This window comes from Sphaeramia orbicularis, chromosome 1 (assembly GCF_902148855.1).
Source record: "Sphaeramia orbicularis chromosome 1, fSphaOr1.1, whole genome shotgun sequence".
In the NCBI taxonomy this organism is placed as follows: domain Eukaryota; kingdom Metazoa; phylum Chordata; class Actinopteri; order Kurtiformes; family Apogonidae; genus Sphaeramia; species Sphaeramia orbicularis.
Window position 1 is genome coordinate 46,714,905 of NC_043957.1, and position 16,068 is coordinate 46,730,972.

Here is a 16,068-nt window from a genome sequence, read left to right on the forward strand (position 1 = left end):
ATCATCTAACACAAACCCAGAGTACCAGTCAGGGGGGATGCCTCCTGGCACAGTCTGCTGCAAATTCTTCACCCTGTCACCTTCCCTAAGGGTGTGAGCCACAAGTGCTGTGGGAGTCAAGTTGCAATATCCTATTTGTGTATCACATATCAAAGTTGCCTGCAACCTGAGAAGGCAATAACTGAGGCCAAACCACTTGCCTTTGTCCACTCTCATTCCTCACTCATGAAACTCTTATAAAGCCCCTCACGAACCCCCAAATCTTTGTCTCCAGTCCTGACATGAAGAATGTGTGCAGGAACAAAGAAAAAGGAGGTGTAACTTTGATGACATCAGCACAGTCAGGGTGATCTCCAGGGCGCAGCAGCCTGTTTGACTGTGGGGATCATTCCACACACACACAGAGAAAAGCTTTAGCCTGATGCTGTGTTGCCTCAGGCTACAGGCACACAAAGAATTACTAATCAAGATGAGCGCATGAATGGATAAAAAGTCTCTGTCAGAAAACAATATTGATTTCAACAAAGCAGAAATTCGCATGAGCACGAGTCTTTGTTGGGAAATCTGTGAAGGCTGTGCTTCTAAGGCATGAGACTGTTTCCTGTGTCACTCTGTTAACAGCCCTGCATGCTGATTTTATGGGCTCCTTTTACAAGTGTGAGATTTTGCTCCAGCGAGATTTGAGACACCCAATTTGTTTTAGGATTTTAGCATTTAGCTAATAGATCACGAGAAGTCTCAGTAGATGAAAGAAAGTCCTCCTTTGCAAAAGGCAGTCTAATCATTGCAGTTAGTCAGCAATTGCATGCCTCATTTACTCCTAAGTGCTCATATTTCAGTCCTGCCTCTGCATTCACTTTTATTCTTTTCTTATTTCAGCTATCCCTAAGGTGGTTATTGACCCTCCAAGACCAGGGAAACTGCCTCCAAATCATCACAACTATATCCCTGACTTTGATCAGAAGAGGACCACAACTACTGTTAGACCGCCAGTGACTAAAAAGAAAATCTACCCTGTAGTACCTAAATCAACACCTGCCACCACAACCACAACCAAAGCCCCCCTGCCTCCAAAGAGAGTCACCCCACCTCCACGCAAGCCAGCAGTTCCCACAAAGAAGCCCTTCATCCCCACCAGGAAGCCGCCAGTTCCTACACGTAAACCCTACATCCCACCAAAGCCAGTAGCTCCAACTAGACGTCCTCCACCACCACCACCACAGGTCACACCGGAGGACAACAGCATCCAGAAGGAGGTCACCAAACAGAGAGGGGATGTCCACAGTAAGAACTTTCTATTTTTCTTACTTTATTGTATCAGATATTTTACTTATCCCGGACGAGCCCCCATTTGTTAGGCCCTGACTCAAGTGTAGGGATGGGAATCGAGAACTGGTTCTTTTTGAGAACCGGTTCCCAGTAGCTCAATTCCTTGGAATCGTTTGCCTGCCTGCTTAACGATTCTGCTTATCGATTCCGCCTTCGTTGCGTATGCGTGATGTTGTCACACGCACGCTGCATTGTTTTGGTTCAGAACGTAGCCAACATGGCATCCAGGCAGAAATGCTCCAGAGTATGGCTATATTTCACATGAAAAGATGTGGCACCGGGGCCACTTGTAACACTTGCAAAGCTTCCATTTCTTCACGGGGGGGGGGGGGGGGGGGTGGGGGGTGGGGTCCCTCCAATATGATTAAACATTTGTCCACACAGCATGCAGTTCATTTGCAGGAATGTCACGTGTTTGATATGGCACTTAGCAACGCTTGTGAATCTAGCGACAGAGCAAACACCAGGGCACCATCCGGGCCCGGTTCTGGGGAGGGGGCAACAAACATCCTGCCCCCTCAAATAAAAGTTTCCGAAGGTAGGGAAAAGGAAAGTGAAGTGCGCAACAAACATAGACATAGAGGAGTAAAGTGTCTTAAGTTTCAGTTTCACACCCATTTGTGGTCTTTTATTCCCTCACCCAATGAGAATCGATAAGAGAATCAATAAGGATTCGGATCAATAAGCAAAATCGGTAATGGAATCAGAATCATTCAAATTCTTATTGATTCCCATCCCTATGCAAGTGTTTGAGCAAAGAAGCAGAGCACCCATGGGAATATAAGATGATGTCATAATGCACTTTGGCTGTCGTACCAAACCAAATAAAGAAAAGGATGAGGTGGGTGCAGGGGTAAGAGTGAGTGGGACAGTCCTTTATGGTTTCTGGAAGCTCAGATGATCTTCCAAACTCTACCTACAATCTATTGCAGAGTATTGACAAGGCAAATATTCACAGTTAAATACGGACATCGCATTTAGAGGTCTAAGATTAAAATACTGAGAGTAACAGCAGAACAAGTCTTTAGCGATTAGATCCCAGCAATAGTATCCTCATACAGCGTAGGCATACATATATATATATATATATATATATATATATATATATATATATATATATATATATAAAGACAGGATGAGATCCCTCCGGGAGTCTGGATGGTGGTGGTTGTGGAGGAGTAAAAGCAGCAAGTGGTTGAATGAAACTTCTAACTGAAAATCGCTTGACGTGATGGATTGATGGTGGGTTGACCGAAATAGCGCTTTGAACAGGAAACGGCAGAGTAACTATTTGAACGCAATGGCATTGTTATGTGATGGGAGATCTGACAAGAGACAGCCACAAATATTTGATGAATGGCATCCAGGAAATGATTGACTTGAAGGACGTGGGTGGAGAGATTGACATGGATTATGATGTAGCATTTGGAACTGTGATGACCGTGTAGTGGAAGTGACAAGAAGGGAGAGATCCATAAATAGATGAATGAAAACAGATTCTGAGGGAACAGATGCTCTTTTCTTATTAGTACATACATATGGCATATCAGAGCATACATATGTTTATAGATAAATACGGGAAAATCTCTTTTGGAGGGTTATTTAAAAGACTGGGTATTAAAATACACTGCAAAATACACAACTCTTTCAGTCTCATATTGAGCTGTTCAGTTTTAGTGACCTTGCTTTGGAAATAATATTGATTGTGTAAAGCAGGGGTGTCAAACTCATTTTGGTTCAGGGGCCATATTTAGCCCAATTTGATCTCAAGAGGGCCAGACCAGTAAAATTATGACTTAATAACCTATAACGTTTACGTTTACGCATTTGGCAGATGCTTTTTTCCAAAGCGACTTACAGGGGAAAACCAATTAAATCACTCAATCAATCAAATTTTATTTATATAGCGCCAGATCACAAAAAAAGTTATCTCTTGACATTTTATATATAGAGTTGGTCAAAACCAGACTCTAAGTCAATTTACAGAAACCCAACAGAATCATATAAATAATATATAATAATAATAATAATAATAATAATAATAATAATAATAATAATAATAATATATAAATAATGATAAATCCATGTTTTTCATTTTGTTTTAGTACAAAAAAAAACAATTAAATTATGAAATTATTTACATCTTACAAAAAAGATGTGAATAACCTGAAAAAACAGAAATTTCATTTGAAAAATTTGTGCAATTTTAACAATGTTATGCCTCGACTTATTATTTATACATGTGCATTACACACAATGTTACATAAACATTTGGTAACAGGCAGAATATTGTTAAAATTTTGGAGTTTGGAACTAAAATTTTAACAATTTCTACGATATTACATCTCTTATTATTAACAAAACTACAGATCACAGTGGATCCATAAAAACGCAAAACATTTAGTAACAGGCAGAATATTGTTCAAATTGCACATTTCGGGTTGTTCATCTTTGTTTATATTTATGTATTTATTTGCATTTTATTGTGAATAAACAGTTTTGTAAATGTAAATATTTTCACAGTGTAATCTTATTTTTTTCACTTAAATTTTTCACAATGAAAATTTGTAGTTGTCATTATTTATGGGTTATTGTGTTGTTATTTTTACTGGAGATCACATTGGTCTGTATGTGGAACCTGAACCAACATGATTTGGACAGCCGTTTGGACAGTTCATGTTCATTTTTGCACTTTCATCCCGCGGGCTGGAATGGAACCTTTTGCGGGCCAGATTTGGCCCCTGGGCCGCATGTTTGACACCTGTGGTGTAAAGAATACAATACTTATCTGTTTTCTTCTTGCTTAGTAACTATTAAAAAAAGGTTATTTACATGTACACCCAGCTTAATTATTGTCAGAGAACTGCGGTAAACAATTCTTTCACCAATCAAATTCCGATTTTGTTTTTTTTTAGCAATTGTAGTTTCTCATATTTGTGTTGAATGGAATTTGTCGATGAACATGTTGTTTTGTGGGTCACAAACTATGACTTTAAAAGACATTTTTTCAGCACATCATTCATCTTCATCAGTTTCCTGACAGGTTTCAGTGAACCAAACTAGGACCAATTTGCATATTTCCTCAAACATTGAGTTTATTATGAAGCATGACACAGTCTGGGGAATCATGAGTAATGTTCACCTGTCATAAGATGTGTATCATGAACTAATCCTAAAGAGAAAATACATGAGACATGTAGAGGCGACTGATGTGAGCAGTTAGTTTATAGTTAGATTTATGAGACAGTTTCCTGGCTGAAGTAAGGTGTGCAACCAAGTTAGTTTTTAATGTAATCTGCAAAAAATGTAAATGTCTGACGCTAACACTGCAGTACTGGGTTTCCTGCTGTGATCCTGAACTTCATAGATGAGCATTATTGTTGCTGTGTGTGTGATTTAAGCTGCTGTAGTGTGATGTCACCTCTTTACTTGGAAACAAAAATTATGAAGATACAATGCATGTTTTTACAACATGCCACATTAGTGTTACTCATTGGTGGAGGGTGCAATGTGGTAAACTATGAATATTATTTTCTCTGGTGGTATATTTTTGTCTAGTGTTAACAAATAAATCACGATGTTTAGCCAGAATGTTGTTTAACCACATGGCAGACTGTGCTATCTGCCAAGCATCAAATCCCAGACACCAACTGTATTCACAGTATCATCAGTCTTTGTTGAAGATTGACATTCTCAGTCAAAATCAAATCATATAATTGCACGATAAGCAATTGAATTTCATAGTTTTTTCTTTAATAAAAAAATAAATCCTAACTACTGCAATTATCTTCTCATAATGTTAAATGGTGAATTGTTTCATCCTGGTCACATAAAATCCTCTGACATTTGTTCTATACAGCCCCACAGACAACAAATATATCAAATAGGACCTATTCCAATGTGAGTAATCTCCCTAAATACTTGCATTAAGCTTATAGAAGTGCCTCCCCATGTATTTATGCAGTGTACACGTGTAGGCATGTATTTGTATATACGTAACATTTTGTTTATGTGGCTTAAAAATGTGAGGACAGAACAGCAAAGTACAGGATAAAAGGTGGACTACTGCGATTCCAGCTCACCTTACCAGATGGCATCACATAATTAGAAAAAGGAAAGAGGAGAGAAGATTGCATTAACACCTGCCTTCGCTGCTTGAGGGAGATATCAATCAAATAGTTTGCATCATGGTAGAACAGTTCAGGAAATCAGAGCTTCCTGAAGATGCTGTGAATAAGATGAGAGAGAGAGGGAGGAGAAACACTGCTGTGGGATTATTCAGATAATTAGAAGGAAATAGGCATCAGTTGAGTCTGAGTCTTGTACCACCAAGAATACCTCAGCTGTTCTGCAATTGCAGGTGCGTTGTCTGAGCTATTTTCAGTACATTATATTTTCTATTGCGTGCAGACGTGTACCATGAATATTACTGCCCAATGACAACGTTCTACAGTAACTATACTGATTGTTGTTGGCTCAGATGTAAAAGCAGGCTCCTCGGGTTAGAAATGTTTACAGCATCTCACCTGAATCTGATGAAACATTTTTTGTGGCACACATGAATTTATGTTGAGCTGAAAACAAAGCTAACACTTCAATATTTCGTATATCTTTTTATACAGAAATTAGTGCTGTCAAACAAATGAATTTTTTAATCAGATTAATCACAGGGTTGCTATGGATTAATTTCGATCAATCACAATTAAATATATTTTATTTTTAATCTACAGGGTGTCCCATAAGTCTCCATACATAGGAAAAATAAACGTTTCTTGACATAAACCATTTTTATTTATATAATATGCTCTATATGACTGCCATTTTGTCGGGAACACATTTCAATGTGTGTCCTCCACTGTTGAAGAACTATAAAGAAGAAATATAAAGAAATACATGTTAGAACCATATATGTATGGAATGTATTATGTCTCCTATGTATGGAGACTTATGGGACACCCTGTATATTAATCATATTTAATTTTGCATGAGGAAACAGACTCAAGAAAGAAGGGAATATATATCGGCTAAAATTTCCTTAGGGGGTCAAATGAGTGGCCATTTTTGTCCCAAAAAAAAAAAAAAGTTGTAAGACATGCATAAAACTGTGTTGAAATAATGCTAATACATTTGTGCACAGACTACTGATATTATTTGACAGTGGAAGCAATATTTTCAGAAATATTGGATTTTGAATAGTACGTGTATGTGAAAACTTTTGCTGGTGGACGAACGTGACATTACCCATGATGATCTGGTCAGTACCAGTACTTTATTAGTAATAAACTTATATACTTACTATTGGTAATTATTCATAAATGTTAGTATTTTGGATCTAAAACAATAACAGCTGACACAAAAACACAAACTGTGGTAGTGGACGGATGTGACATGGTTGTTACAGATCCCATCATACTGATGCTCTGCAGCCATGTCACCGTTTCCACAAATGATCCCTGTGCAAAAACTAGGATCCTAATTATTTATTGTATAGTTTATCATCATACTAAAGAGGAAATAACAATATAGAATTGTTATGTCTTTATAAAAATGCTTATTATTAGAAAACTATTGATTTAAAAAGTGACTTGTGATATTCTTAATGTATTGGCGTAACATAAGCAGGATGGATCAGCACCATACTCCATATTGAACCTGTAAAAATAAAACATGTGATATGTAGGATAGAATCTTGTAAGAAAAATTGGGGAATCTAAAAGAATAAAATTTGTTTTTCAGGTAAATTCAGTTAAAATATAACTTGGCCATTTGTGACATGAAAATATAGCATTAATTGTGATGAAATTGGACATTTTTGAGCTGAAAACATAGTTCATAAGACCATCAACATGTTGCAACAGAACTGAAATCCTATAAATTTGCAGAACTTGCATTTACCAACACACAGTTCCATTGAGGATTCACTTATATTGATTTCTTATGCACAAAGACATAAATAAGACCTCTAAGCAAATTTTAGCTGATACGCACTTAATTTATTAAGCACCTTCAACAGTTTCAACAAAACAGCTTGAAACAACTGTTCCATCTTGGGTTTTTTGCACGCATATTTCCATCCAGAGGGCCAACGTGCTGTTTAGTGTCTTCCACCTTTATGGGTTGGTTCTGCTGCTTGTCACTACTGGATCAACTGCCCATTTGCATATGCGTGATGGTAACTCTACACAGACAAACTGCCTGAAATGCGTTGGTAGAGACATTCAGAGTAATTCTGCACTGTAGATTGGTTAATTATGGTGGCAGACAAGGGCCAAACACATTGCAACGGCGTAATGCATCTTATTAAGAGAAAAGCAAGTACAGAAACAATGCAAATTCACAAACTCAAACACAAGTCTAAAGGAGGTACAAAAAGAGGTACGTGGTGCAAATGAAAAAATGTATTACAAGACACAAAAACAAATGCGTAATCATCAAATGTTCTGCAAATAGAGAAACGATGCTAAGCACTAAATGATTCAAACCAAGAAAACATCTGCAAATGAAAAACACTGAATAACTAGTCACTACAATGGAAGTGCTCCAAACCTGTAGGGGGCGCTGTCAATAGAACAGCTCAATGCATAGGCACACAGGATGGAGAAAGAGACGGAGAACAGCTGACTGACAGGGTTTCAAACTACAGTGGGAACAAATTGAAGTTACAGCGTAGCGCGGTAATGTGACTTTTATTTGATTATATTTGACACTAGTCTGTTCTGTATAAACACTGCCCCCTGCAGGTTTGGAGCAGGGGGCAGCTTTGGAGCTGTTGTAGTGACAGGTTATGCAACATTTTTCGTTTGCAGATGATTTCTTGGTTTAGATCCTTTCTTTATTTGCAGAGCATTTGATGATTATGCATTTGTTTTTGCGTCTTGCACATTTTTTCACTTGCACCACGTTCCCCTTTTTGTACCTCGTTTAGACTTGTGTTTGAGTTTGTGAATTTGCATCGTTTCTGTTCTTGCAGCTGTTTTGTCTTAACTGAGGCACATCGGGCCGTTGCAATGTGTTTGGCCCTTGTCGGCCACCGTAGTTAATTGCATTAAAATCTTTAATCAGAGCAATCACGATGATGGATTAATCCACGTTAATGTTAATTTTGACCCTAAGGGAAATATAGTTCATTTGGATGTTAAGGAACAATTAATCAAATGAATGTACTTTTACTTAGTTCTACAGAGTTTTATAATATATTTGTTTTTGAAAGCACCAACACTACTGGTTTCGATCTCTATGCATCTGTTTTCAGTTTAAAAAAAAAAAAAAGAAAAGAAAAGAAAAATCTCTACAATCCAATGTTATGATGTCTGTTTGGCACTGAACAGCAGACAGTCACAGCACGAGCGAGATATTTCTTCCAGAGTTATATTTCTTGTGGAGTTATTAGACTAACCACCATCAGGGGGGCTGAAACATATGGAACATAAAATGAATGTTGATGTTTCTCAGTTGGATGTTTATGGTAGCTGATATTTAAAGGTAAGCTTAAAAAGTGGCAGTATGGTTTTAGCTACCACCACCCCCCCCCGACAGTTGCACAAAAATCAGTCATAGTAACAATGTAAGGAAAGTCACACGACCTCTAAGAACCAAAAATTGAAGGGTTATCAAAACGTTCAGAAAGTTCTGTAAAAGCTTCAAAATAATAATAAAGAGAAAAGTGTTCAGCTGATATCAGAAAATTCCCTTTAGAAAAATATTTGAGTAGAATCAGCAACACAAGGCCAAGAGGTGAAGTAGCACAGGAGATTAGTGTAGCAACATTTAGTCTGAAGTGTTTGTACGCCACTGTGGAACAAATGTTTTCTAAAGGGTCACGTCACCCAAATTACAAAAAAAACACATATTATTCCACTGACCCCTAGTGGTTTGTGCCAATACCTCCATAGAATGCGGGTAAAGCAGGAGAATATTCAAGACAAACACTGTTGTTTTTATTGGTCTGTTACAGTGTACCGACCATTACGGTAATCGTCATATCGCTATAATCATCATCATACATTCCCTGTGTATGTTTTCTCTCTAATGTGTGTGGGCACATTCTTTAAAAGCACAGACGCACACAAACACAGATAGACATGGGGAGACCTGGATTCCTGGGATTGCTGGAGAGCCTGGTGCAAGTGTATCTTGTTTTGCTTTTGGATTCCTTCGACTGTCAGACTACATCCCTGTCACTGACCGGACGGGGCACATGTCAGGGACCAGTGGTTCAAATGTGGGTTACTGCACAGACACCGTGGAAATGCTGGGGATAGATTTTATAATACTCTGTCTGATGCAAAACTCTTAAATTTGTTGTTTTTCCCAAATGAATGATAAGTTATGATATTAGAGTGTGATATATTTCATTTCATACATTTACAGGGTGGGGAAGCAAAATTTACAATATTTTGAGGCAGGGATTGAAAGACAGTGTATGACCAATTAGTTTATTGAAAGTCATGAGAATTTATTTGCCACAAGAAAATTGACATAATAGAAAATGTTTTTATTCTCTGTGTCCTCCTTCTTTCTCAATAACTGCCTTCACACGCTTCCTGAAACTTGCGCAAGTGTTCCTCAAATATTCGGGTGACAACTTCTCCCATTCTTCTTTAATAGTATCTTCCGGACTTTCTCGTAATAGTTTTGCTCATAGTCATTCTCTTCTTTCCATTATAAACAGTCTTTATGGACACTCCAACTATTTTTGAAATCTCCTTTTGTGTGACGAGTGCATTCAGCAAATCACACACTCTTTGACGTTTGCTTTCCTGATTACTCATATGGGCAAAAGTTTCCGAAAAGGTATGGATAATAGTGTTAGGTATGATTATGACATCGATATATGTTTGGTTTCAAAACAATTGACGTAGTGCCTGCTGAGAAAAAACAACTAAATGTTCATTGTAAATTTTGCTTCCCCACCCTGTATCTGTCTGCACACTTAAAGGTTAAGCATGTTAGCGGAAGTGTCTTATACTACAAAAGGTTTATTACCGTGTGAGAAACAAGTTCATATACTGTACTTGTCAGTTGACCTTTAATAAGGGAGCTTGGCCTATAGTATTTTGAGCAGTGTGACCCCATTGGACAAGGAGAGAGGCTATTTCAGGACCTGTGTGTGTGTGTGTGTGTGTGTGTGTGTGTTTCCAGGTTGTGTAGTCTCAACATTTTCTCAGACATTGCATCAGATGAATCCTCACCCTTTTCCTCTTCTCGACTCACATTTGACTTGTGGTATTTTTGCAGGTTTTCTGATGTTTTCTCCTCACTGAGACAGTGTTTTGTGATAATGTGTTTGGCTGAAAATATGCAGGCGCTAAACCACGACATTGATTCATCCTTGTAGAGTACACTTTGCAGTAATGAAACAAAGCCACAAAATAGCCACAAGCAAGGATGCCAGTGAAGGAAATATAATACCGTAGTTAATCCTTTATCTAAACCTGGCTCTCGCTCCCCTTTCTCCTCAGTCCCTCGGAATCATGGTCATAACACCGTGCTCGGGATCGACTTTGACATTGAGCTCGGCAACACGGCAGACGAAGCCAAGGACGACCCAGGTAAACACAAAACATTTGAGGAAGACAATCCACAGCAGCCCTGCCCGTTGCAGACTATGCAGCTCAAATGATGATGGACGACCCACATTTTCCACGGGGAATATGAAACTGACAATCACTTCCTGCAAAGATATTATAGTTACCAGATGTGTTTTGATAGGCCTTCACCAGGAGGTGACACATGACATCTGGCCATATCCATTTAAATAATGGCTCACAGCCCAGAACATACTGCCAGACTTTTCCACTTTTCACATTATGCTTGCTTGATTGCTTGACTGCTTGAATTATTAATTGATCATTTGGAAGCACATCAGTGTTCTGCTCTTTACCCCCACACTACTCAAATGTGGAGTCCAAACAAAAAAATGTGTAAAATGAAACTTTCTATTAAGAGACATCATTTTCTCTGTCATATTTGGACGGTGTGATTTATTGATAGCATCGGAATGCAGATTAAATTGTTTAATGATTCAGTTATGTGTTTATTTTGGTTCACAGTGCATAATTTGCTATGCAGTGTCAAGAGAGACGGTATTTTCATTGGCTCAGAAAATGAACTATGAAGTGTTCCTCAGAAACTCTATTTCGGGGACAAAATGATGGATGTTTTTCTTATCTCTGAACCACTTTGGAAAGCGATGCATGGATAATACAGCACTTGTTTTGCCTATGTTCCCTTAATGTTATTGTCTTGGCATCGTCGCTAGAAAAGAAATCATCAGTCATTGAATATTATGACTCTGTTGTAATGATAATGTATTTTATAACGATAGAAAACATGCATATAGTATACTAGATGTGTTGAAATATGTTTTTAAATACACACTCACACACTGATGGAATTCCACTTGGCACAAGTCTTTTTTTAGTTGAATGCTTTTCCACTTTCATTTAATATTAGGTCCGTTTCATTTGTGATATTTCCTCAGTGCATCAGCTCCTTCCAGGATTACGACTGTCTACACAAATATTTACACTTTTCATTGTTTCACCATGAACATCAGATGTAGCTCCAACGGTGTCATTGTTCCAACAGGCACACAGCAGACGTGTGTGTGTTAAAAGCGGTGTTTTATTCTCTTCAGAGTCGGGGTATCTGAGCTGTTCTTTTGATGACGGTCTTTGTGGTTGGATAAGGGACAAAGACGGAGACGTGCACTGGGAAACAACGGCTGATCCATCAGGTAATTGAAGGTCAAAGGTCGATTTTCATCACTTACACACTTTTAACAAGGAGAGTGTTTATTTTTGTGATCAGCGAATGAAAATGGAAATTATGCATGCTCCGAGACACACGCACACAGTCGAGGCGATCTAAAGCGGCTCCATTTCATCCTCCTCAATTACAGGTCAAGTTGAAAATTACTTCAGGGAAGAAGTTTGTCTTTTCTGCAGATTAGTGCTTTGCTCTACAAAGCGATGCAAATACGAAGTGGATTACACGACCCATCTGTGATACCTGTGGCTCCGATTAAATGGGAACTTGATGCTGTTTTTTCCTTGGGTTCAGACGAGAAAAAGACACGGTGAATTATGCTGAGTTGAGGAGGGGGTTCAGAGACTAAACAACGCTGCATACTGAGTGTGTTTGAGTGACACTAACTACGTCTGGTTTCCTCGCCAACTGGCTTAGCCCTGTGGTTACCATTGTATTTCCAGACATTTGAACTGGCACTTTGTTTCAGCCAGTGTGAGCTCATTCATTACTGCAAATAAAGACATCTGCACGTATTGTAAATATTTTAACCACAAAAACCTCGTATTTATGGATAATGTGCAGGTGTAGGTGAGCCCACAATTCCGTGCTTTTTCCATGTACTGTACTACAGTGTTGTGAGGCATGGGACTATTGTGTTAAGTACTTTAAGTCTGTTTTGTAGACAGCTACTGGCAAACACTCATGGCTGTTAAATGCTTGGCACAGATTGGAGGTTCATTACTTATGCAAAAAGCCTCAGTGGCCTACAGATACTTACTGCACCCCCTGTAGTTAACGTCAGCCCAACACGGACCTGCTAGATAAGCAAAATACATCAGCATTAATCAGCCATTGCCCACAAGCCTTTCTACCTTTAAATTTTTAAAATGATACTGTATAGCTACATGATAGCTGAATTAATAATCGATTTGCTACTGGCGACGAAGAAACAGAAGTGGGTCATGTGTTTTTTTTTGGTAGTCTTTCTTTTTTGGATCTCATTTATACAGTTTTAACTTGAATTCAGTTTGATTATTTTGTGTATTATTTATGATAAGCTAATCAGATCTGAACTCATAAAAAAACTAGAAAAGCACTCGGAGTGCGCAGACCTCCACCAGGGCAGATCAGTCACCCCCCCACCCCACCCCACCCCCCGATCACCACCAAAATGTAATCATTTGTTCCTTGTGCCAGTATCAACTTTTCCTGAAAATTTCATCCAAATCCGTCTATAACCTTTTGAGTTATCTAGCTAACAGACAGATGAACAAACAAAAATCACCCCCCCCCCGATCACCACCAAAATTTAATCACTTGTTCCTTGTGCCCATATCAACATTTCCTGAAAATTTCAGGAAAATCCGTCCATAACTTTTTGAGTTATCTAGCTAACAGACAAACAAACAGACAATGAAAACATAACCTCTGCCGTTGCACTTGGCAGAGGTAAAAATCTCTTTTATAAGTATTTCAGTAAAACTCTATGGGTTCCAATCAGTTATTTGCTTTTTTTGAGAGGGATCATACATGTGGGCAATACTACTGTATATAATATACATTGCTATGTAATGTATGCCAATAGGCTCTTCAGCAACAACACTCTAAAGCAGACATAAAGATAGACATATGGAATAACAATAAAGAAATTCATACATATTCATAAATGACTCTGACACAAACAGCATCGCCATGATGCTTGGTGGTGTTCATAGAATTGCCTTTGTTTAAGACATGGTTTTATCTAAACAGGCAGGGTTTGCATCCATTTAACCCGAATAACTGTTTTGTAAATTGTTGTTTTTTAGTAATTTCAGATGCAGTTCATCCACAGTTACAGAGCAAAACTATATCTGCTAAACTATTAACAGAATAATTTTAAATAATATAAAAATAGAATAATCATTACTTACAGCCTAGAGCCTACCCAGCTGACAAACGTTTTGATCTAAATCTGGGGGAAACTGAGCGGTGGAGGGTAATCGCAGCGCTGTTGTGAGTCGTTTGTCCTGGCGAGGTTGCCATAGAGAGTTATAAAAGATGGCCGACAGAGATAAATACTTCCACTTATACGTGACTCACATTGTCCGAAGAATCAATGTTTATGTTTATGTTTATGCATTTGGCAGACGCTTTTTTCCAAAGTGACTTACAGGGGAAAACCAATTAAATCACTCAATCAGTCAAATTTTATTTATATAATGCCAGATCACAAAAAAAGTTATCTCATGACACTTTATATATAGAGTTGGTCAAAACCAGACTCTAAGCCAATTTACAGAAACCCAACAGAACTCATCCCTTGACACGTTTACCATCAATCGTCATGGACTCAAGCTATTAAATGCGTCATTCCTGTTTTTAACTTTATTTCCCATCATGCAGCGTGCGCTTCCAGTCAACAGAGCTACATGATTGTAAGGCTATTGTATTCCAAAATGACTAATAACTCAGAAAATATCAGTCCTATCAACTTGCCGAGATATTTAATATGGAGACAAGACTATTCCTCAACTGTTTGTGCCACATTGGCCAGTTAGAAACATCTCAATTTGTCAGAATCATGCTGATACACACACACAGACACTCTGAGACCTTCCGGTATTATGATATAGATTTATTAGTGTTTAGTATTTAGAATGAGCATAAATTAATCCTAACACTTTGTCACTTGCCTTCCCAGGGGGACGGTTCCTCACTATACCAGAGGTAGGAAACAAGAGGACTGGTAGAGGGGCTCGACTGGTCCTCCCACTGACCCCGCCCTGGAACGACGGCAATCTGTGCCTGTCGTTCCGGCACAAGTTGGCAGGACACCACGTAGGCATGCTGCAAGTGTTTGTGAAGAAGGGAAAGCAATACAGCCCAGCAGTCTGGGGCCGAACAGGTGGAAATGGCTGGAGGCACACTCAGATTACATTATGGGGAACAGGTCTGGAAAGTGTAAGTATAGCAAGAAGTGTGTCGAAGCAACTTACATGATCATCACTACTAGGGGAGGGAAACACAGCAAGTCATGATGCAATACTGTCACCATAAGTCACCCATGATAGCAATTATATCAGTGTTTCTCAAAGTGTGGGGCGGGCCCCCCGGGGGGCGCAAAGGCATGCCAGCGGGGGCATGGGATCACTCCTGGGTGTTTTTGTTTTTTTTCTCCTTCAGGTTAGAACATGTAGCAGGTGGAACTAATATTCTAGTGTTGGAGCACCCTGCACTCATTTTAGGGACGTACAACAAACAAATCTACTGCCATGGTGATCTGTCACTAGACTAGACCAAGAGTTTAGGTTTGGAGAATGGACAAGGATTGGACTGGGAAAAAAAAAGTGGAATGTTTCTGTTTTTGCACAATTCGTACAGTTTGCACTTTAATGTTCTGAGATGTGCGATGGAAACAGGCTTATTGCAGCCACTGATATTGTTAAAATGTTCATCTTCATTACCAAAATTTGTTTGTTGTTCTAAAAAAAAGGAACTTTATTGTCATAATTGTAAGATAATTGCGCATTTCCAATTTTTATTTGGAAAAATATTGTCTCGGAGCAGTCTTGTTGAGTTTATTTGTGTTGTTCAAGCAAAAATCCAAGTTATTTTTAATTTGAACAACAAATAATTCAAGGAAAAGCAAAAAGTATTGTTATAATATTGACATTTCTTTCAATAAAAGTTATAATTGCACCACTGTTACAATGTTGCGGGGGTTGGGGGGGGGCTGGAGATTTTTCATCCTCCAAAGGGGGGCCCGACAGAAAAAGATTGAGAACCACTGAATTATATCATGATATACTAATTCAGTGTTTTTCAACCTTGGGGTTGGGACTCCATGTGGGGCCGCCTGGAATTCAAATGGGGTCACCTGAAGTTTCCAGTAATTGATTAAAAAAAAACAAAAAAAACCTTACTAATACAAAATATATGGCAAGTTGAGAGAGACAATTCCAATCTATAAAAGACATGACAAACTGTGAAGCTGAAACTGAAGGA

General features: G+C 38.5%; 1 protein-coding gene across 6 annotated transcripts in view; it reads left to right on the forward strand.

Annotated features, from left to right (window-relative positions):
- Positions 1-16,068, forward strand: part of npnta (nephronectin a) — a 153,078-nt gene that overhangs the window by 128,662 nt on the left and 8,348 nt on the right. For all 6 annotated transcript variants that reach the window (XM_030145995.1, XM_030146002.1, XM_030146009.1 and 3 more), the window contains 4 exons: positions 880-1,284; positions 10,791-10,880; positions 11,969-12,067; positions 14,765-15,024. In XM_030145995.1, coding sequence (XP_030001855.1) covers positions 880-1,284; positions 10,791-10,880; positions 11,969-12,067; positions 14,765-15,024 — 854 coding nt within the window. The remainder of the gene's footprint in view (positions 1-879; positions 1,285-10,790; positions 10,881-11,968; positions 12,068-14,764; positions 15,025-16,068) is intronic.